Source organism: Somniosus microcephalus, chromosome 6 (assembly GCF_052327205.1).
Source record: "Somniosus microcephalus isolate GS21.2 chromosome 6, FLI_Smic_1.0, whole genome shotgun sequence".
In the NCBI taxonomy this organism is placed as follows: Eukaryota; Metazoa; Chordata; class Chondrichthyes; order Squaliformes; family Somniosidae; genus Somniosus; species Somniosus microcephalus.
Genome location: NC_140992.1, coordinates 216730334 through 216753038, shown reverse-complemented (window position 1 = coordinate 216753038; position 22705 = coordinate 216730334). Strand labels below are relative to the sequence as shown.

Genomic DNA, 22705 nt, shown 5'->3' with positions numbered 1-22705 from the left:
ATGACAGTGAACACCTTGCCAACCTAGAGCAGGCGCTCACCAGACTACGTGAACATGGGCTACGGGACAATCGCCTCAAGTGCGAGTTTTTTAAGAAACAGATATCGTATTGTGGCCACGTGATTGATGAAGAGGGGTTACATAAGTCCCCTGACAAAATTGAAGCGGTAGTTAAGGCTCCAGCGCCTGAAAATGTGTTGCAACTGAGGTCATTCCTCGGATTGGTGAATTACTACCATAAGTTTTTGCCGAATTTGTCCACAATTCTGCACCCACTGAACGCTCTACTACAAACAGGAGTAGCATGGAAATGGAGCGATGAATGTAAACGGGCCTTTCAGAAGAGTAAGGACCTAATCACTTCAAGAGAAGTATTGGCTCACTACAACCCATCACTACCGATAAGATTGGCATGTGATGCGTCTCCCTGCGGCATTGGGGCGGTACTGTCACATAAATTCCTTGATGGTTCAGAGAGGCTGATAGCTTTTGCGTCATGCTCGTTAACTTCAGCCAAGCGTAACTACGCCCAGATTGACAGAGAGGCCCTCAGCCTGGTGTGGGGGGTGAAGAAGTTCAATCACTACTTGCACGGTCAGAAATTTACTCTACTTACTGATCATCAACCTCTTGTCTCCATTTTCAACCCTCAGAAGGGCATACCGATAATGACAGCACAACGGCTGCAGAGGTGGTCCCTTTTCCTAGGGGCACACCAATATGACATCGAGTACAAAGGTACTAAACAGCATGGGAATGCTGATGGATTGTCGCGCCTACCGTTGCCGACGGTGGAAGAAGAACTTGCAGTGGATCCAGTGGAGATATTTCACTTGACCATAGTCGAATGTCTCCCTGTGATGAATGCAAACATAGAAAAAGAAACACGAAATGACCCGACACTCTCCTGGGTCTATGATTTAACGGTGAAGGGATGGCCAGCACATGGCGAACCACTGCTGCCAGCATTCTCGCCGAGAACAGCTGTCAGTGTGCAGAGGAACCTTGATGTGTGGATCCAGAGTAGTAATTCCACCCAAATTGAAGGATAGAGTGCTCAATGAGCTTCATGAGGGTCATCTGGGAGGGGTAAAAATGAAGAACTTAGCCAGAGCGTTTGTGTGGTGGCCGGGAATCGATAGAGAAATCGAAGAGATGACCAAGAGTTGTACAGGATGCCAGAAGGTCCAAAACGCCCCACCACAAGCCCCTCTACATCCATGGGAGTGGCCCTCATCTCCATGGCAAAGGGTGCACATTGATTTTGCTGGTCCATTTATGGACTCGATGTTTTTAATTGCGGTGGATGCACAAAGTGGCCAGAGGTAATAAAAATGTCCTCAACCACCACAGAAAAAACTATCACAGTCTTACGAACCATATTCGCCAGGAATGGGCTGCCTGAACAGATTTGCTCCGACAATGGACCACAGTTTGTGTCTGAAGAGTTCCGGAGGTTCTTAAAGAACAATGGTGTTAAGCATTACACATCCGCCCCATATCATCCAGCCACTAATGGATTGGCCGAGAGGTTCGTTCAAACATTCAAGAAGGCTATCAAGGCAATGTGTAATGAAGATATACCCCTCCAACACAAGGTGGATAACTTCTTGTTTGCCTACCGGAATGCGACACATGCGGTTACCAACCAAACTCCAGCCATGATGTTCTTCAATCGAAGACTACGATGCCGCTTGGATTTGGTTAAGCCAAACATCAGAAGAGGTGTGGAGAACAGGCAGTTTCAGAATATGAATGAAAGGCCGACCAGGAGTTTTAAGATAGTTCAACCAGTTTTGGCCCGGGACTACCGCACAGAGAAATGGCAGCCAGGAACGATCTGTACACGGCAAGGACCTCTAATGTATACCGTGGACGTTGGAGAGAGCATTGTAAGGCGCCATGCTGACCAGATTCTAGAGTCACTGGGAAACGTCAACTCCACACCACGATCTGATACACCTGGCGATGAAACCGAAGTACCAATTGCATCTACCTCAGAATCGGTGATATTGGAAGCAGACGAACCAAACAACGACATTCATCCCGACTCAACGTTGCCAGAAGAACCCGATACCCCACAGAGGCGTTATCCAGACAGAATCAGGAAGCCTCCTCAAAGACTGAACTTATAATTGCTTAACTTCAACTAATGTATCTAGCAACTGTAATTGTAAATATGTTATTTCATTGTTACTTGAATGTTATGTACTGTTTAGCTAAAAGGGGAGGAATTGTAGTGTATGTACTTTGCAGAAGGAACTATATTCTGCAGCCCCTGTATACTGCAGTACCAGTAGTGACCACCCCTGTATATAAGCCTGTGTAGTAACATTTGCATAGTAGTTCCAGGTTGCCTCCATTCAGTAAAGACCTGTTATAACCAACTCCTGCAGTCCGTGTCTCAATTATACACGGACATAATACTATGTGTCCTGCTTTTCCACACTGTCTGCACACTTGGTCCTTGAACCAACAATCTTTCTGGTCATGTGTTGTTCTGCCGCAGCAATAGCACTTCCCTGTTCCATAGGACATTTCATTGGTGCCATATTCTTGCGGTTTCCGTTGTATCTCTGCAGCTCCCCTTGCGGCTGCTTCGTGTGATACTGCCATACTGAAAGCCTTGTCCAGCGTAAGATCCTTTTCTGATAGAAGCCGTTTCTGGGTTCCTTCACTTTGTAGCCCACACACAAACTTGTCCCTTAACGTATCTGCTAGTCCCGCTCCAAACTGGCAGTGTTTCGATAGCTTGCGCAGTTCCGTTCGATAGTCAGCATTGCTTTCGTCTTTGTGTTGGTTCCTTTTATGGAACTTAAACCGTTCTGCTATCAGCAGCGGTTTTGGGTTTAAGTGGTCCTGTAGGATTTCTACTATGCTTTCGAAATTCTTGTTCACTGGCTCCTCTGGGGTTATTAGATTTCACAGTAACCCATAAGTTTTTGCACCCATGGAATTTAACAAAACCAGTGCTTTACTAGCATCTGGCACTTCATTCGCCCTGCAGTACACCTCAATACGTTCCACATATGTCGCCCAATCTTCGACTTCACTGTCGAACGTAGAGATACTGCCACTCTTCGGCATCCCTGGGTGTGATTTAACAGTCAAAAATGGCGTCTCCCGCACTTCCCTTTCTTCTCCACTGGCACAAAATGGCGTCTCCCGTGGTTTCCTTCCTTCCCGCGCTCGCCCTTCTTCTCCGCTGCGGCTTCTAAAAATGGCGTCTCCCACGCTCTTCCTTCTTCTCCCCGCGGAGACTGTTCAGCCCTTGAGACCTGGCTGTGCTCTGCGCGTTCTTTTTTTTTTTTCTCGACGCCGCTCGGTCCTGAACCCGGCTGTTGCTTTACCCTCTCTCACTCCGTTTTTTTTTTTTTTTTCTCGACGCCGCTCGGTTTTCAACCCCCGGCTGCGCCCTGTGCACTTCACCCTCTGTCTTACCCCATCGACGCTGCTCGGCTTTCTTGCCGCCGTCGGTCGGCTCCAGCCGCCGCTGTCCGGGAAGGGTCTGCGCTGGACCTGTCGTCAGTCTCTTGCTGATCGTCGTGGCTGGGGAACCAAGCCCGGCTCGCCACAGCCTCCCCTGCGATGTTCACTCTCTGCCAGATGACTGGGCGGTTGCTCGTGGTCGACGCCAGTGTTCCTGGCCTCGACTTTTTTTTTTTTGTTACGCCGCCCTCCCGGAGCGAATCCTCGAAGGGAAATGCAGAGTTGCAGGTAGATTCGAATCGACACTCGTCGCCACTGTTAGATCCGTGATTCTGAGAGTATGCTGTTTTTCAATAACCACACGGATGCTGTAACTTAACAATAAACAGGTATTTACTGGAGGAGGGTAGTCTCAAGACTGGGGGTACAGAGGCATGCGCAAAGCTTATATACAGGTGTGGTCACTGCCGGTACTACAGTATACAGGAGCTGTAAAAGTAGTTCTGTCTTAAAGGCACATACACTACACTAGCCAGACAGCGAAGATCCAATGACCCACTGTGCTGAAGCTGCATGCCCCTTTTATACAGTTTCAAACTGGGTGTGCCACCCGTTTCTGCCAATTAAAATCATGTTGCAGTGTCGATTATATCATTGGGTCATGACTTTGGATTGTAAAGTTTTATGGCAAGTAAAAATGGCATTGAGCAGGAATGTGTCAGGAGCGTGGCGCAAACACCTCAACCACCATTTTAAGTACCTGCTTGCCCTGTTCGCCCTGAGTGAAAATCAGGGTTTAAATCTATGTTGCCGCATCTGCGCCACTCTCAGAACAGCACCTATATGGTACTAATACTAATCATTAAAGCAAGGTGTTATTTGCAATATAAACACATGCATCTACGCTTAGATACAGAAAGCTGCCATTTCACAATCTTGAATGTGGCCAATTTTAAGCGAGGTTCATTGCAAGAAAAAACACAGAATGTAATGTATTCTCAGGATTAGTCTTTCAATCCTGCTTTGAATGAATGTGGAGATTGTGGCAATTTCAAGTTGATGTGATTGTTTACTGTAACTGAACCTGAAGTTGCTGACTTCATTTCATCAAACTCTCGGCCAGGAACACTTAATAGAATGACTCTTGATACAGTGGAAGTCCTGACAAAGTGACATTCTGTCATGCCAAACAAGATTTCAGTATAAAGTGTCTCACTGTATTTAGGTTCCCTAAACTGTAAATTGGATAAAGTAGGTTTTCTTATGATAGAAATTATATTATAGTGCTCTATGGTTGTCAGCACGTATTACCAAGGCAGACAAATGAAAACTGCTCTAAGAATACTTCAGCCAACAAATTTGAGAAAAGGAACAATAATCCCTTGGAATTTTCAAAAATGTTCTTGTAAGAATTGCAAAGATGTTTTTTTGTTTAGTGATATTTTGGCTACTGGAATAGTCCAATATTTGTTCAGCGTAGTCTTACAGCTGGTTAAATGTGTGTGTTGTGTATTTTAAATAATTGTCTATTTTTTCTGGAAGAAACAATTAGAGAGATTACAATGAATGATTCCCTGACTTCATTACATTTGAGAGTAAATTGAGTGATCACAAGCTCCCAGTGAGAAGCCGCGTTTAAAGGGAGCATGGGCCAGAGGAAACATTATAGTGTAGCACCGATTATCAAACCATTCTTCTTTTGAGGATAGCTCCTCACTGGGAATGTGGATCACAATTCAAATCGCTTTATTGGCATGATAAGTTACATCTTATGTTGCCAAAGCATCAAAATACATTTATGGTTTAGCACACAAACGCAGTTCTATTCATACAGTGTATAAACAGGTATATCCCTGAGTGTATAAATATACATTCGCATTGTTTATATATATTCTTTTCTTAGTTTACTGGTTGTCCCTCTGTTCACTGAATTTGCCCTTTAATATCTGTTCTATCTTCAGTAAATTTTATCTATTGTATCAAAAGTCTTGCATATAACCCACATCACATTTTAAATCTAAAAGTCCGCAGTTTATGTCTACTGTCACGAAATTTGTCTTGCCCATAAAAAACAGCACCTATTCTCTTGAACCCCCTTCTGTCCAAGCACCTGACCATCCCACCTATTGAGTCCCATGATTACCAATATCAGCAACCTGTTTCAATGCTCCGGCTGTTGAAATCAAGTCAACATGACTTGAGTGCTGCATGACATATGGGTTGCTGATATTTAATTGTGTCACCAGGTAGCTGGGGGGGGGGTCGTGTCTCCCCATCTCTGACGGCCAGGGACATCAAAACGCCACTGATCTCCAGCGCCTACTCCTCTGCAGTTGTGAGCTGCGAGGCCCACCCTCCAGTTCTCTCCCTTTCCCTTGTGTTCTGTGCCCTCCTCCTGCAACGGGGGAAAGAACAGACCTATGAGTGACTGTAATGGCCTGTGTTCGCCCGACAGATGCAGTGCATTTAGTGAGGGTGACTATCAGGGAGAGACATCAAATTGCATCAGGATCAGGGTGAAAGTGGTGGATGGACAGATGGGGATTGAGGAAGTACACAGAAAGAGAAGGATGGGTGCACTTGCAAGATAAGCGGGTGCGAGGACTGATGTGATGGAGTAGACTTGACAAGGCAGAGTGAGGGGGTGGGGTGATGGGCACAGCAGGATGTAGTGAATATGCAACTGTACTCACCTTTCCTGACCTGGTTAGGTCATTAAAGTGCTTCCTGCACTGAATCCAGGAGTGTGGGACAGTGATCCTGCTGCTGACTTCCTGAACCACCTCCAGCCATGCCTTCTTTGTGGCAACAGCAGGTTTCTTCCTCTCGTTGCTGGGGAAGAGTATCTCTCTCCAGCTCCTCACAGACCCCAGCAGCACATCAAGTGAGGCGTCATTAAAGCGGGGCGCAGTCTTTGATCGTCTTGAATCCATACTGAGCTTTCTTCCTCCATTGCTTCCAGCTCCAAACTCCTGCAAATTCCATCGTTGAATTGGCCCTTTAAATACTGTACTTGAGATCACGTCATGATATCCTGATATTTAATTGTGTCACCAGGTAGCTGGGGGGGGGGGGGGTGGGGGTCAGCGCAATCGATGCCAAACCCGGAAGTAAAATGATAATGAGGTGGCTGCGTTAAAAAGCCACAGACAGATGTGATATTGGAACTCCCCCCCACCCCTGCCCCGCACCCCCCCACACACACACTCCCTCACTACCAACGTGTCTCTAAGTAAATATCGGAGCCATAGTGTACCAAGAATTACTGGTAAAAAACAGATTGAGACTGCAGGGTGTTGCAGGGTCTGGACATCGAGTATCATTGTGGAGCAGCCTAAGTCTTTGAGCTTCCATTATATTTGCCAGCAGCTGTCCTTGTACAGGTAAGTAAAGGAGGCAAGTAATTAGGCTTAATTTATTCGCAAAATTTATTACCTCCTAGACTTTCTTTCACCCCACCCCAATGGCCAACTTTTCTTCACAGCCCACTTTCTGCCTTGTAGCAAATGCTACCAATCTACTTCACCAACCTACCTATTTGGCCACTCCCACTTGCACACCTGGTCACCAACATGTCGCCATGACTCTCCCTCCACACCCCTCCCCCCCAAACCAACTTTATGGGTCAGTCACTCTTCCACCCACTCAACCTCTTACCATTCCCTGTAACCTGCCACGCCAGCAGGGCAAATTAATGAATTTCCAAATAGCTCTTTTTCTAGTTTAGCCGTCAGCGTCACATGAACTCAATCCCCACCTCTCCAGTAAGCAACACTGGGGCTACTAGCTACCCCCACATTGCAACATTGTTTCCCAGATACCTTTCACAACACAGCAACCCTGAAGCTCCCCTTTCCCCTCCCAACATAAACAGCTCCCCTCTCCCCCCCAACAACTGAACAAAAATTTGACCCTCCTTCAACTAGTGATCAATAGCATTGCCCCTCAATGTATAGGAAATAGTCCTTAGTTCATTCTAACCCCCGTGCCCTCCTCCCCATCCCTGCCCCCACCCCCTCCACAAAGCATCAAAACGGGCCCTGGGAAATGGTTCCACCCACCACTAATTATCTAATCACCGTCCACACCCCTTTCTCCACTGTTCTACTCTTTCCCCCACTCTCTCCCTCTCCCCTCAATTCTTTTGTCCTCTACACTCTCCATCTGCCTCCCTATCCCTCCTCCTACTCGTGTTTTCCTCCCTTCTGCTCTCCTAACCCCATCCTGTTGCCCTCTCTGCCTTACCGTTTCATGTCATTCCCCTCCTCTTTCCTCTATCCACATCCTTCAATTCCTCCATCCTGCTCCTCTCCCCTTCTCTCCTTCCCCTCCCCTTCTCCCATCTACCTCCCTCAAACTCCCCCACCGTCCCCCATCGAAGGTTCAGTTATCCCCCTGCCTTCTAACCCCACTTGACCTGAAGATTGCACTTGGTCTTGACTCAGAGAATGACTAGTAGCATATAAATATATCAAACTTAAATCATAGTCTGATTTTAATAAAATGTAACTAGGCGGCAGATTTGTATTAGATATACAAAATACAAGAATATTAAAAATTATATGTATATGATTGAATAACCTAAGTTCTTCCATTTTATCTTCTAATAGTTATCTTCATTATGTGGAGCTTTCCTCTAACTTTTTAATATGATCATCTTTACTGAAATAATAACATGTTCGTGTCACTTTATTTCTATTAATGATATTCCCATACAATTTAAGTCATAGTCATAGAGTCATAACGGCACAGGAGGAGGCCATTCAGCCCATCGAGTCCGTGCCAGCACTCTGTAGAGCAATCCAGTCAGTCCCATTCCCCCGCTCTATCCCCATAGCTCTGCAAGTTTATTTCCCTCAAGGGCCTATCCAGTCTCCCCTTGAAAACATTGAGCGTCTCCGCTTCCACCACTTTCGTCGGCAGCGAGTTCCAGGTCCTCCCCACTCGCTGCATAAAAAAGATTTTCCTCACGTCCCCGCTGTATCTCTTGCCCGAAACTTTAAATCTGTGTCCCTTAATCCTTGCACCATCAACTAGTGGGAACAGCCTTTCCCCGTCTAGCTTATCCAAACCCGTCATAATCTTGTACACCTCTATCAAATCACCCATCATCTTCCTTTGCTCTAATGAAAACAAATCCACCTTCTTCAACCTGTTCTTGTAGCTAAGATCCCCCATCCCCAGAACTGTAAATCTCCTCTGCACCCTCTCAAGTGCCTTCACATCCTTCCTAAAGTGTGGTGACCAGAACTGGACGCAATACTCCAGTTGTGGCCTAACCAGCGCTTTATAAAAGTTCAGCATAACAGCTCTACTTTTGTACTTAATACCTCTATTTATGAAGCCTAAGATCCCACATGCTTTGAAAAACCACTCTCTCAGTATCTCCTGCCACCTTCAGGGTCCTATGCACATTAACTCCCAGGTCCCTCTGTCCCTGCACACTCTTTAAAACTGTGCCATTAAGTGTATATTGCCTCTCCCTGTTCCTTCTGCCAAAATGCATCACCTCATACTTCTCTATATTAAATTCCATCTGCCACTTGTCTGCCCATTCTGTTAGCCTTCCTGTTGCAGTTGATTGGTATCATCCTCACTGTTTGCCACATCCCCAAGTTTGGTGTCATCGGCAGTGGCCCCAGCATTGACTCCTAGGGAACACCACTGTCTACCATCCTCCAGTCTGAAAAAAAGCCATTTACCAGAACTCGCAGTTTTCTGTCCTTAAGCCAATTCCTTATCCAAGCTGCCACTCACCCACCTATTCCACGAGCCTCAATTTTGTTAAACAGCACTTCTATGTGGTACTTTGTCAAACGCCTTCCTAAAATCCATGTAGACAACATCCATTGCATTCCCTTCATCAATCCTCCCTGTTACTTCATCAAAAAATTCAATTAGATTAGTCAAACACGATCTGCCTTTTACAAATTCGTGTTGGCTCTCCTTAATTAGCTTAAACCTCTCCAAGTGCCCGTTAATTTTTTTTCGATTATTGTTTCTAAAACTTTACCCACCACTGATGTTAAACTGACCGGCCTGTAGTTACTAGGATTGTCCTTACACTCGTTCTTGAACCAGAGTCACATCTGCCACTTTCCAATCCTCAGGCACCTCCCCCGCATCTAGGGAAGATTGGAAAATTATGGCAAGCCCTTCCACTATCTGCTCCCACAATTCCCTTAGCAACTTGGGATGCAAGCCATCTGGACCAGGCGACTTATCCACTCTAAGCATACCCAGCCTTTCTAGTACATCCTGTCTATCAATTTTCACCCCTTCCATTGTTTCTACCTTTTCCACTTCTACCGATATTTTGTCAGCATCCACCTCTTTAGTAAACACTGATACAAAGTACTCATTGAGTATTCTAGCCTTGCCCTGTGCCTCTAAGCATATATCGCCTTCTTTGTCCCAAATAGGCCCCACCCTACCTCTTACTACCCGCTTTCTGTTTACATGCCGGTAGAAGATTTTTGGGTTTCCTTTTATGTTAACTGCCATTCTACTCTCATATTCTCTCTGCCAATCTTATTTTCATCTTCACTTCCCCTCTCAACTTATTGTATTTGGTCTGGTTCTCCCTTGAAGAATTCACCTGCCATTCATCATACACTCTCTTTTTTTGTTTCATCATCTTCCCTATCTCCATCGACATCCAAGGAGCCCTTGCTTTGGTTCCCTTACCTTTCCCTCTTGTTGGAATGTACCTAGCCTATACTTGGAACATCTCCTCCTTAAAGATCACCCATTGTTCCGTTACAATTTTTCCTGTCAGTCTGTGGTTCCATTTTACCCTGGCTAGATCCTTTCGCATCCCATTGAAGTTAGCCCTATTTCAGTTTAGAAGTTCCACTCTAGATTGTTCCTTGCTCCTCTCCATTGCTAATGTAAATTTTATGATACGATGATCACTTGTACCCAGTGTTCTCCCACAGACACTTGGTCGACCTGGCCCACCTCATTCCCCAGTACTTCCTTCCTAGTTGTGCAAAGAACATACTGGTCAAGGAAATTCTCCGGAACACATTTCACAAATTCCTTCCCCTCCTTTCCCTTTACCCTAGCATTATCTTAATCGATATTTGGGTTATTAAAGTCCCCCAATATCACAACTCTATAGCTCATGCATATATCTGCGATTTCCCTGCAGATTTGCTCCTCTACCTCCCCCTCACTATTTGAAGGCCTGTAGAATACTCCCAAGTATTTAAAATCAATTTAACATTTCATTAATTACATTATTTTGATAATATGATATATTAATTATATCTAATGAATACCATATATGAATTTAATGAACTATATTCCTGTGTCATTTAGGTAAATAGTTCTCATTAAACATGTCAACTATAGTAAGTTGATAAATTTATCAATTATATTTTAAGATATGTTCATGAATTATTTTTCTAAGTTGGCTATCATCTGATATTCAAAAGTGATTAATGACATTAGTGTTATATATAAATTGTAATATATATATTGATTATAATTCTAGCATGTGCTTTATCTATATATCAATTACAGTAGAAGTTTAGTTTGCACTAACAAAAACAAAACTCAGTACTGGGGACACCCACCTAAAACTTCTGGAGGTAGGAGGTGTAGGAAATTGAGTACGGTTTACACAGCCTTCATTCTCCTTCACTACCCCTTGCTCCCACTCACAGTACAACCCATACCTTCCCCCCAACCCCTCCCTATTTACTTCCTATTTCTTCTTGTTACCTCTGCTCCAAGCACCTGTGCCTTTCATCCCTCCCTGCTCCCATCTCCTGGCTGAGAGCCTATGCCTTTCTTCCTGCTCCCCAATGTTGATCCATCCCCAATTTAAACAAAACTCTACTACATACCTGACTGTGACCCACAATGCAGCTTTAAGTTCATTATGGTGTTTTACTACACTTTTACAAAGAGGGTAAAAATGCACTGAGTATTTAAAAAACTTATAGCCAGTTCCCAAGTCACAGCCATCTTTTCCTAGTGGTACCCCAGTCATTTTTGAAGTGTTCCCACCCACCAGGGTCCACCTCCCTGTACCCCCAACTTCCCCCCGCCTTTCTGTGAATTCCCCCTTCCGATACTCCATCAGTAACAACTTCCCCAAAGCTCACACATCTAGCAATCACCATCCACATCCAATACCATTCTCCCACTACTTCCACTTCCCACCACTATTCCCAGTACTCCCACACCTGCAACCTGGAGCATCTTCCTTATCATCTTCTTCCAGATCCCGAACATTAAAAAAGTTAATACTTAAAAATCACTACATAGCTAAGCAAACATAATAAAAGCTATTGATTTACAACTTCCACAAAAAAGTAAGCATAATTACATAATTTGTGTCTCAAAAGATGCAAACACTACCATAATTTTTTATTCGAGCAACAACTAATCACACTCTTCAGAAGTAGAAAGGATGAGGGGTTTCAGGATTGTGTTCTCCAGAATCTGGTCGCCCAAGAGGCACAACTGATGTGGAAAAAGAAAAGTGGGGGATCATCCGCAGGGGTAGCAGAGGGAGACAAGACTCACAGATGTAGGAAATCCTTGAGTTATTTAGTGTTGAACAAGTAAGTATGAGGTGGACAGGAACAGAGGGCTAAAAACTTAGGGGCTTAACGCCACCCATTACTGGCAAAAAGTAGCGTAAAGAGGGCAGCTGCTACTCTTTTGCCAGCTGGTGGCAGGTCTCATGGTGTCCGCCATTTTCCAAAGCCCAGCAGCGCTGCCGGTAAGATCGATGGCCCTGCAGATTTAAATAACGGAGAGGTGACATCAGTCAGCATGCAACACCGACTTAACGTCACCTCTCCGAACTTGGACCTTAGCGCGGAGTTCAGTGATGGGTCCGAAGATTGCCATGTAAACCTAGCATGTAGCAGTCTGACAGAGGTGCAGTCAGCAGCTCTTAATAAGACACACACATCTTTCAGGTAAGTTTGCATTTAAGCTTTTGGACTGAATTATTTTGATTTTATTGAAGTAGTGGCTTGCTGCAATATATGTTAAAAGTTTCTTAAGTACATAGGAAGTACTGCTGGATGCTTGCAAGGCCTTGGATGGTAAAGGAAGGCCTCTGAGAAGACAGAAAATGCTGGAAAAACTCAGGTCAGGCAACATCCGTGGAGAGAGAAACAGAGTTCACGTCTCAGGTTGAGATGCTGCCTGACCTGAGTCTACCTAGATAGTGAAGAAATTGTCACAAAAATTTTCAGCATTTTATGATGTCACTTCAGGTTTCCAGCATCTGCTCGCAAAGGGAAGAGGAAGACGCAGAAGAGGAAGAAGCAGAAGGAAGGTTGCAACCCAGAGAGCCCCTTTCTGGCAGGGATATCCGGGATGGAATCATCTGCCTACAGTACCAGTGACCACAACCCCAATTCCTCTTTCAACATGTTCCCCCACCTTCCCTGCCATCTGTTACTGACCACCACAGCGTCCTTTTGGCCACAATGCTGAAATAAAAGCCACCACAAAGCAAATCTTCCAATCCAACTTTATACATCTATCCATCCAATATGACATCAAGAACTTAACTCATCACCCTTATGCATTCCCTTAGTGACTATCTTGTGTGTACCTTTGCCTATCCTACTGATGTCATACCATGCTACCCCAGTGGCTGCAGCATGGCTGGTGAAAGGCAGCTGGCTTTCAATGGGGACACTGCAAATGGCCTTGCTGGTCAACCTTGAGGAGCTGGTGGCTGGGTGTGAGAAATCGAGTGACGGTGTTGTTGTTTCTTCACTTTCCTCTCCCTCTTCTTGTTCAACCACTGGTTGGGCAGTCTGCATTTCTTGGGTATGCGAAATGAGGACGGCACAAGGGTGGAGTTGTGGTGAGGGGAGGGCAGGAAAGCAAAAGATGCATGCAAGGAGGACAATGTATGAGGATACCAGCATCTTGTATCCTTTAGGCCCCACCACTGGCCAATGGCTCAGCCATACCCCTGCCAAGAATGGCCTGCACCATCTCCTCCAAGAGGGTGAGGTGAGGCTAGGAATGGGAGGTGTGCCTCATGATTGGTACAGATTGCTAGTGGGTGAGTGATTGGGGTGGGTGGGGGGCAGGGGGGTGTCATGCATTGAGCAGTGTGTGAGGCTGGTGGTGCAGTTGGCAGCAGACAGCTTTTGAGAATGCATTCACTGACCTTGACCAGTGGTCTAAGCTCATGAAGCTTCTTTGGGCACTGGAGCCAGGTGGAGTGGACAACACTGCTGGCAGTGATAGCCTTAGTGATATGGTCCTACATCATTCTTTCTGGAGGGCCTCTCTTGCAGTGTTGACCCCCCTGCACAAAGCTGGAGTGCTGCGTGCGAGACCTTGGATGCCCCTTCCCTGGTTTGCTGAGCCATTTGTGTTAGTGCTGAAGCATTTTTCCCATTTTTGGAGGTGCGGAAGAATTCAGCTTTAAGAGCTGAAGACTCCTATTTGGGGCTTCTTTTTAATGTTTTTTTTTATATAAGGCAGTAAGGGCTGAAAACTGCATTTTTTTTTTTACTTCATTTTTTTTTGTTCAGAAGGCATTGTCCTTTTAATGTCCCACAATGCCAAGCAAACTTATTGCCTCGCTTCCAGAGGCTGTTGGAAGCTGGATCGCCGCTTCTGCATGGGAACTTCACCTCCGATGCCTGCACTAATGCCACCAGGAGGGCGTTACACTGTTAGCGCTGGGCTAAAAATATTTAGGCCCCAGTGTAAATTTTTCTCCTCTAACGCTTCGACCATTTCCAGCAGCCATTAACCCGAGGCCGCAGTGACACCGGCATCTCTCGTGGCGGCCACAAATTTTTAGGCCAGAGACTCAGAGGAGAGTGGTCTTGAGCAACATTGTGGCACTGTGGAGCAAGGGATAACCTATGGGGATGAGCAGGACAAAAACTACAAGAATAGGAGAGTAATAGTAGGGGAGGATTCCATAAGTGGTACAGATAGCCTATTTTGCAGTTATGACTAAGGGTCCCAATTGGTATGTTGCCTCCATGGGTGCTTGGGTAAAGAACATTTAAGCTTAGGAGTGGGGCTGCTCACCGACAATACCACAGCATTTCAGTTCCATTCACAATTCCTCGGATAATGAAGCAGCCTATGCCAGCCTAAAATAGGTCCTAGATAACATCCAGACTTGGACCAACAAGTGGCAGGTAAGGTTTGTGCCACATAATGCCAACAATAGCAAGCCTAGCATACTCCCTTGATCTTCAATGGCACTACCACCGTTGAGTCCCTCACCATCAACATCCTGGGGGGGTGTGGGGGGTCACCATTGACCAGAAGCTGAACCAGACCAGCCATATCAATATCATGGGTACAGTAGTAAGACAGAGGCCGAGTACTCTGCAATGAGTGGCTCTTCTCCTGATCCCTCAAAGCTTCCCTGCCATTTACAAGATACAAGTTAGGAATATGATGCAATATTCACCACATGCCTGGATGGGTGCTGTTGTGTCTCCTTGTGTTCTTCTTACTATGTAATACAGACACTTTTAACTCATTTAGTTTACGACTTTCACTCAGTTGTATTCTTGCTTTTATGATGTTGCTGCCGCATGGTGCGGAGTGATACAAGATGTCCGACCTTGCACTGCCACTGCATTTCACAGTGTGCCGCATAGCAATATAAATACACTAACCAAAGTAGTTCTATATAACGATGTAACAAGTAGCTCCATTTAACGATGTAATAATATAACGATGTAACATCCCTCTTTCTCAAAAAAACTAAAACATGAAATTTAATTTAATTAAAAAAATATCTAAAGTATTATCAAATACAAAGAATCGCGAGTTTTCTTTTCTTATTCGCGATATCGCTCAGGTGGTTGGATGTTGTCCCTCCATCTTGTGGATTTGGTGGTGACCACTCCTCCCTGTGGTATTTTGGTGTGTTCCGCTCTCGTTGTTGTTGTTGCTGTCGCACTTGGAGTTGGAGTGTGCATGCTCGTGGTTGTTTGATTTGTGGCGCTTGTTTCTGGCATTGTACTGCTTGTGGTAGCTGGTGTTGTCAATGTTGCTGATGTTGTCTGCTGCTTAACCAGTTCAGGTGAAGGTCTGATGTGGCGTCTGTTCCGTCTGTATTGGTTACCAGGTTCGGTCTCTACGAAGTAAGATCTTGGAGTATCAGCTTTTCCAATGACCTTGGCTGGATTCCAGGTTTTCAACACTGGGTCTTGCACATGCACTGATTGCCCATTCAGCAGTTCTGGTAGCATCTTTGCATGTTTGTCATAATGTTTGCTCCCTATGACTTGTGCTTCTGCCAGCTTCTGTCCGAAGTCCTCCTGGTCCTGGGGAGGATGTATTTTTGCTGGTAGGGTAGTCTTAAACTTCCTCCCATTCAGCAATTCCGCAGGTGATTTCATGTCTGCTTTCAGTGGTGTTGATCTGAGTGATAGGAGGGCAAGGTCTTGGTCTTCCCCCATCTCACTGCTTTTGATGAGAGTTCTCTTGACAGTCTAAATCTGTCTTTCGATGGACCCATGTCCCCTTGGGAAATGTGGGGATGAGGTTACTATTTTGAACCCATAATTTTCTGCCAGCGCTCTGAATTCACTCGATGTGAACTGGGTTCCATTGTCACTGTGATGAAATATATTCCATTCATCACTGCCTGTTTTCTGTGTCTTGTAACTGCCTGCTTTCTGTGTCTTTTCCCTTCCCCCAGTCCTCATGTATTATGTATTGGAATGTGCTGGAACTGGTTGTGTGCAGGGCTCTGCCCATACCTGGCTCCTTTGTAATCTAAGTTCAGTCGGGCATCCGCCTCCTGAAGGAAGACATCTCTCTATTTTACGTGTTATGTTCTGAGTTAATAAAAGCCTTACTTTTGTTCTGCTAACTTCGAGTCTCGGAATAATTGAGGCACATCAGTCACAGATTACCTTTTCCGGGATTCCTTGTTCAGCAAACAAGCTCTTTGCAATTCTGGTGGTAGTTGTGGCTCTCAGATCTTTCACCCTTCTCACAAAAGGAAACTTGGAATAGTAATCTGTCACTATGAGATACCATTCTTGATTGCACATGAAGAGATCTGCCCCAACAGTGTGCCATGGTCTTGACGGTATTTCACTAGGTATCATCGCCTCTTTCTGTTGTGCATTTCTGTATTTCTGGCATATACGACATGCAGAAACCATCTATTCGATATTTTTGTACATGCCTATCCAGTATACAGTTGATCTGGCTCTCAGCTTGCATTTCTCCATTCCCATGTGGCTTTCGTGTATTAGATGGAGAAGTTCTGTCTGCATCGTCTTTGGCACAATGATCCTCGATCCAGCAAGGAGAATACCATCTTCTATCGCGATGTCGTCTCTAATCGTCCAGTATTGATGAATTGTCGCCTGTACCTGCTGGATTCTCTCCGGCCACCCCTGTATCACTTGTTGTGCGAGTAGTTGCAATTCCTCATCTTTGCTAGTCTCATCTCTGATTTGACTGAGCTTTGTAGGGGTAACACTCACTAGGTGATGGATTTTTACTGTTAGACCCTCCACCTCGTGTTTCTCATATGGTGACAATCGAGACAACGCATCTGCTAGCACCATTTCCTTTCCTGGCTTATATTTAAGCGTGAAGTCGTAGCTTTGGAGCCTTAGAAGTAGTCTTTGCAGTCTTGTAGGTGCTTTGCACAGATTCTTCTTTTAGATCTGTTCTAGTGGACGATGGTCACTCTCTATTGTAAACTGCCTTCCATACAGGTATGTATGGAATTTCTCGCATCCATACACTACTGCTAATAGTTCTCTTTCTATGTTGGCGTATTTCGTCTTGGCTGACGTCAAGGCCTTTGATGCGAAAGCTATTGGCTTTCCTTCCTGCACAAGAGCTGCCCCTAGTCCTCTGGTAGAAGCGTCTACTTGTAGAGTGACTGGTTTTCTTCTGTCATATGACAGACTTGTTTCTTTGCACAACAATTCTTCAAGTTGTTTGAAATTCCTTTCATGTGATTCAGACCACTTGTATTCGGCATCGTCTTTCATTAGCTCTCTGAGATTTGTTGTATGTTCCGACATGTTTGGGATGAAAGAACTCATGTATTGGACCAAGCCGAGGTAACTCCTCAGCTCTTTATCTTTGGGTGGTTTCATTTCAGCAATCACCGCAATCTTCTCAGGACTTGGCTTGACTCCCTCTGGTGTGTAAATCATACCGAAGAATTGGCATTCCTTGACTTTAACTATGCACTTATCGGCATTTAACTTGATGCCAGCCTTCCTGGTACACTCCATGGTCTCATGTAGGTGCATATCATGGTCTCTTTCATCTGCTCCATAGATCTGAATATCATCAGCTATTCCTATAGCTCCTCCACAGCCTCTGTATGTCTCGTCTACTTTCTGTTGAAAGATATCTTGACTGACCTTTAACCCGAATGGTAGCCGCAGGAATTTGTAACACCCAAATGGTGTGTTGAATGTTGTCAGTGTTGTTGATTCCTCATCCAACTTCAAGTTCCAATATCCATTTCTGGCATCTAGTTTTGAGAAAACCTTGGCTCCTGCCAGTGATGGCGTAATCTCCTCTAGCGTTGGGGTGGGATAGTGGTCCCTCTTTGTCGCCTGGTTCAGATCTTTGGGGTCCAAACATATTCTGAGATGCCCGTTTAGCTTTTCTCGTACCACAATTGAGTTTACCCAGTCTGTGGGTTCAGTGACCTTTACGATCACTCCCTTTTCTTCCATCTCCTTTAGCTCTCTTTCAAGCTTTGTCTTCAGCTCGATGGGTACTTTTCGTGGAGCATGGATAACGGGCTTTACCTCGGGATCGATGGTGATGTGGTATTGGAAATCTCCGAAACATCCCACTGTATCATCAAAACATTCCGGATACATGTCTATCAAGTCCTTTTTACACTTGATTTGTGGGCGATTCTCCAGCTGGGTGTTGCTGTCTATCCTCAGTGACGTTTCCATCAGCTCGTGATTCACTGAGATCAACCTCAACTTCTTGCAGCTGTTCAATCCCAGGATCGCTGGCCCCTCCGTGTCAGTGACATAGAACATGCAGTTGATGTTCTTTCTTTAATATGTCCCTTTGACAAAGGTTGTTCAGAGTTGTTTAATCTCACTCCCCCCGTATGCTGTCAGCGTGACATTACTTGCCTTTAAACAACCCTTTTTCGGGTAGCCATCTTCTCTCAAGTTTTCGGGAAAGATCTGCTGGTACAGTCTCAATGGGAGAATGTTGCTCTGAGCCCCTGTGTCCAGCTTCAACTTTAAGTTGATGGTTGTGGGCTGACCTTTGACCCTCTTTTCAATTTGGATGATGGTGTGCAATTCTCTCTTCGGAGTATTTTCCGCTCTGGACATCTCGTGAAGCTGTACCTTTATGGTTTTGATGTTTAGCGTATTGTCATGACCATAATCATTATCATCCTGTTCATCCATGGCATGGATATTGTGTTTCTTTCTCTGGTTCTGCTGCCCGCTTTTGTTTTTGATGTATGTTCCTTCTTTCTTCGTTCTACACCTCTTTTCCCAGTGGTTTAGTTTGCCACATGCATTGCAGCTTGTTCCATATGCTGGATATTTCCTCCTGTCTGTATAATCGTGCGGTCTTCCACAGTTTCTGCACGTTTCTCCCATTGTCATGTGCATGTCTGTGTGCGTTGTACTTTTCTCTCACTGTATCTACTCTGTTGTCCGTCTCAGAAGCCGTCCGCATGTCAGCCGTTTGAGAAATCAGTGTTCTCATTTGCTGCTTCATGGGCTCTCGCAGTATCTATAGCCTCTGTTATTTTGAGCTTTTCTTTCCCTATCAGGGCTTTTTGTACCTCTGCATGCGCTGACCCCCATATCAGCTGGTCCACAAGCCTTTCCTCCATTTCCTTAAATGCACACTTGCTGGCTTCATTTCTCAGCCTTGTCAGGAAATTGTCAGCTGTTTCACCAGGTTCCTGTCTTAGACTCTGGAATTTGTATCTGTGTATACGGTGATTGGATTTAGGCTCTAGATGGTTGCTGAATTTATCAAAGATTGTCGCAGGGTTTTCCTTTTCCTCTTCAGTCAAACTCCAGCTATTATACAAATCTAGACCTTTTTCTCCTGTCCACAACAGAATGTAACCATCCTTTTCTTCGTTGGCAGTACCCTTCAGGAAGCTTTTGAATGTAAGGTCACATTTCTGTTTGAACTTGCGGAATGCCTCCACTATATCGTCGGCTTCCCAGTTCATGAGGGGCTGCATTTGCGCAGTCAGTGCAGTGGCAGCCGCCATCTTAGTTGCCCGTACGATTCACGCTCAATCACCACAGACACCGGCATTCACGATCAGCTCATATATTCACTTTTCGTCTTATTCGTAGTTCGTATGGCACAAGTTGTACTCACTTATACCGCTGCCACCATGTTGTGTCTTCTTGTGTTCTTACTATGTAATACAGACCCTTTTAACTCATTTAGTTTACGACTTTCACTCAGTTGTATTCTTACTTTTATGATGTTGCTGCCGCATGGTGCAGAGTGATACAAGATGTCCGACCTTGCACTGCCACTGCATTTCACAGTGTGCCGCATAGCAATATAAATACACTAACCAAAGTAGTTCCATATAACGATGTAACAAGTAGTTCCATTTAACGATGTAATAATAACACGATGTAACAGGTGCAGCCACAAAAACACTCAAGAAGCTCCACACCATCCAATACAGAGCAGTTTGCTTGATTGGTACCTGCCACTGGACTCAATATCTGCCCCCTCCACCACCTGCACACTGTGACTCCAGTAAGTTCAATCTATAGATGCAATGCAGCAACTCAGCAAGCTTACTTCAGAAGAACCTCCTCCCCTTGACCTCTGACACCAAGAAGAACAAGAGCAGCAATATTGTGGTAACACAATCACCTCCAAGTTTACTCCAAGGCACACACCATATTGACGCTCCTTTATTGTCACTGGGTCAAGATCCTGTAATTCGCTACCTAATATTGTTTGAGCGCTATCATCACAAGGACTGCAACAGTGCAAGAAGGATGAAGGCATGGCCGCCAATGGTGGGATGAAGGAAGTGGGGGAAGCAAAAGAGGTCAGAGCCGGAAGAATGCAGAGTTCTCAGTGGGTTGTAGGGCTGGAGGACTGAGGCCATGGAGGGGGTTGAGCAGGACGATGAGAACTTTAAAATTGAGGCATTGATGAAATTTTACATTTTGAATGACTTCCTTCATTATACAATTTGTTTTTAAAGTATGACAGTGAAATTTGGTGCAAACTTAGTATGACAGAATAGTAGGGCAGGAAATGTTTGCTATACACATAATTTTATTATATTTATTAGATAGCGATATCTTCACTACAATCTTATGCAACATCTGCAAAGAAGTGAAAAAATACAAAATAATTACATATTATCCTGTGCAAAACATTGCACAATAGTTCCAGCCACTATTGAAACAATATGTGCCACAGTAAAAAAAAACGAATTAAAAATCAAAGTATGATATTTTACCTAGACCGGTGTTCTAAAAATGTCACTTTGCTCCATTTTGGAAGGACCCATTGCTAAAAGAATCCTTCACTGTATGATGCATTGGATTGGCGGCCACTTCAGCCAGTAAGAATTAGATGCTGGCCCTAGAATACCTATTAAAAGCCTGTGAGATGATGCAAAGGAGTTGTGATTCGTAACATTCTGGAGGAGAACCTAAGAGGAGGGGTTGGGGGGTTAGTTTTGCACCAGTGCAGTGAGTCGTGAACTAGTGAGTCAAATTGCAGAATATGCTAGATGTTAGTATGAATATGGGTGTTATAAACACCAACTGCACATTATCACAGATTGTTCATGCCCTGATTTAAGCACATATTCTCCACCGGTAAGCTCTGGACTGGTAATGTGGGTTGTTGAAGAATGTCAGTGTGGTTGATGTATCCTTTGATCTGTGATTAGATTCTACATCTTTTACAGTGGAGGATTCATTGACAGTTGAAGAACCTTCTCACCATTCAGCAAAAATGTGGAATCTAGTCTCTGGGTGGTATAGCTTTGTTGGCTAATGCTATTGCTTTTCCCTTTCTTGTGCATTTGATGTTTTCTTGTGCTTCATGGCTGTGCTCTTTCAAAATTATAATTGCTTCAGAATTCGATTGAGTAGACCTGGATAAAGGTAATTCATCTGTGGAGATGATGACATTGCTTCAATTAATGTGGATTACACATGCTTTGAAAATACTGGAGATGTCAGAGAAGCGCAGAATAATATATGCAGTTTAAGTACAGCTTAAGGATATGAGAATAACAGTTTTCCACATGCTATCATAATTTAACGAACTAGTATTAGCAAGCAAAAAAGAAAAATGCTATGAACAATGCTTACTTATTATACGAGATGATTTTTTGAAAACAATAAACTGAACAGCACACTAACCAGACAGTCCTGAGGAGGTTTAAAATGATCGAGAATCATCTGGTCTAGTCAAGTACATCATGTTAATGCAGTGTGACTTCTTTGTTGTAATGTTCACTATTGTACTCAACTTTTAATCTTTGGCACTCTTAAGGTCGTTAAAGATTACAAGATTGCCATAAACATTATGTAAAGTTTTTTTTTGCATTTATATCTTGTCACAATCAAAACCTGTTCATGAACTTCTGTGGTTGAGAACACAGATTTTGTAGCAAAAATATATCTTTTTGTTTAATTAATTATTTCAGCTTACAAAATCTGTGGTTGCTTTGCTTCATCACTATTTTGCACCCTTTACCACTACCAGTTCATTAACATGAACCAAATTCCTAATTTCTATTAGTAGAAGTGAGTAATATTGAATAATTTCAACTACATGCAACATTTGATTTTGTGTTTTAAATCGTAACTGGCAGTAAGTTACAATGCTGTGAATTGGAATATGCAGCATTCCTAGCTGATGGATAAATGTATGCATTTACCAAAGCCAAACAGGTTATAAAAAAATATTAGCAGCACTGCAAATATTTTTGATGTTACTTGGAATAAAAAATAAGTGTGCAAAGATTTAATGTTAAGGGTGAGGCTAATGGCACTCACCGATATTTATGCGTAAATGGAACAGCAACTTCAGGTGAGATGTGCAGTTAAATATCCAAAAGTTGCTGTCCGAGTTGCACGCTCTGCCATTAGCTTTGCAAAAACTTCATTTTGCTGTCTGCCTCACCATTGACATGCATTGAATGTCATGAAGTTGCTGTATTTATGTGGTAGATATGAACTAAACCACCGCAAATATTTAGGGTTAGCAATTAGTGGCGCAAGTACAACGTGATAATTGTTCATTACTGCCAATCAAATTCTCT

The 22705-nt window shown here is 44.2% G+C and overlaps 1 protein-coding gene across 14 annotated transcripts in view; it reads right to left on the bottom strand.

Moving 5' to 3' along the window:
* The window catches only part of LOC147116456 (retrovirus-related Pol polyprotein from transposon 17.6), a 614807-nt gene that overhangs the window by 467428 nt on the left and 124674 nt on the right, over positions 1-22705 (bottom strand). For 3 of the 14 annotated variants that reach the window (XM_085991395.1, XM_085991396.1, XM_085991397.1), the window contains one exon: positions 13486-21548. The exons of the other annotated variants lie outside the window; for them this stretch is intronic. In XM_085991395.1, the coding sequence (XP_085847521.1) occupies positions 17079-18440 (1362 nt within the window). In that variant the 5' untranslated portion in view covers positions 18441-21548 and the 3' untranslated portion in view covers positions 13486-17078. Of the gene's footprint in view, positions 1-13485; positions 21549-22705 lie in introns of those variants that run through there. 14 annotated transcript variants of the gene reach the window in all.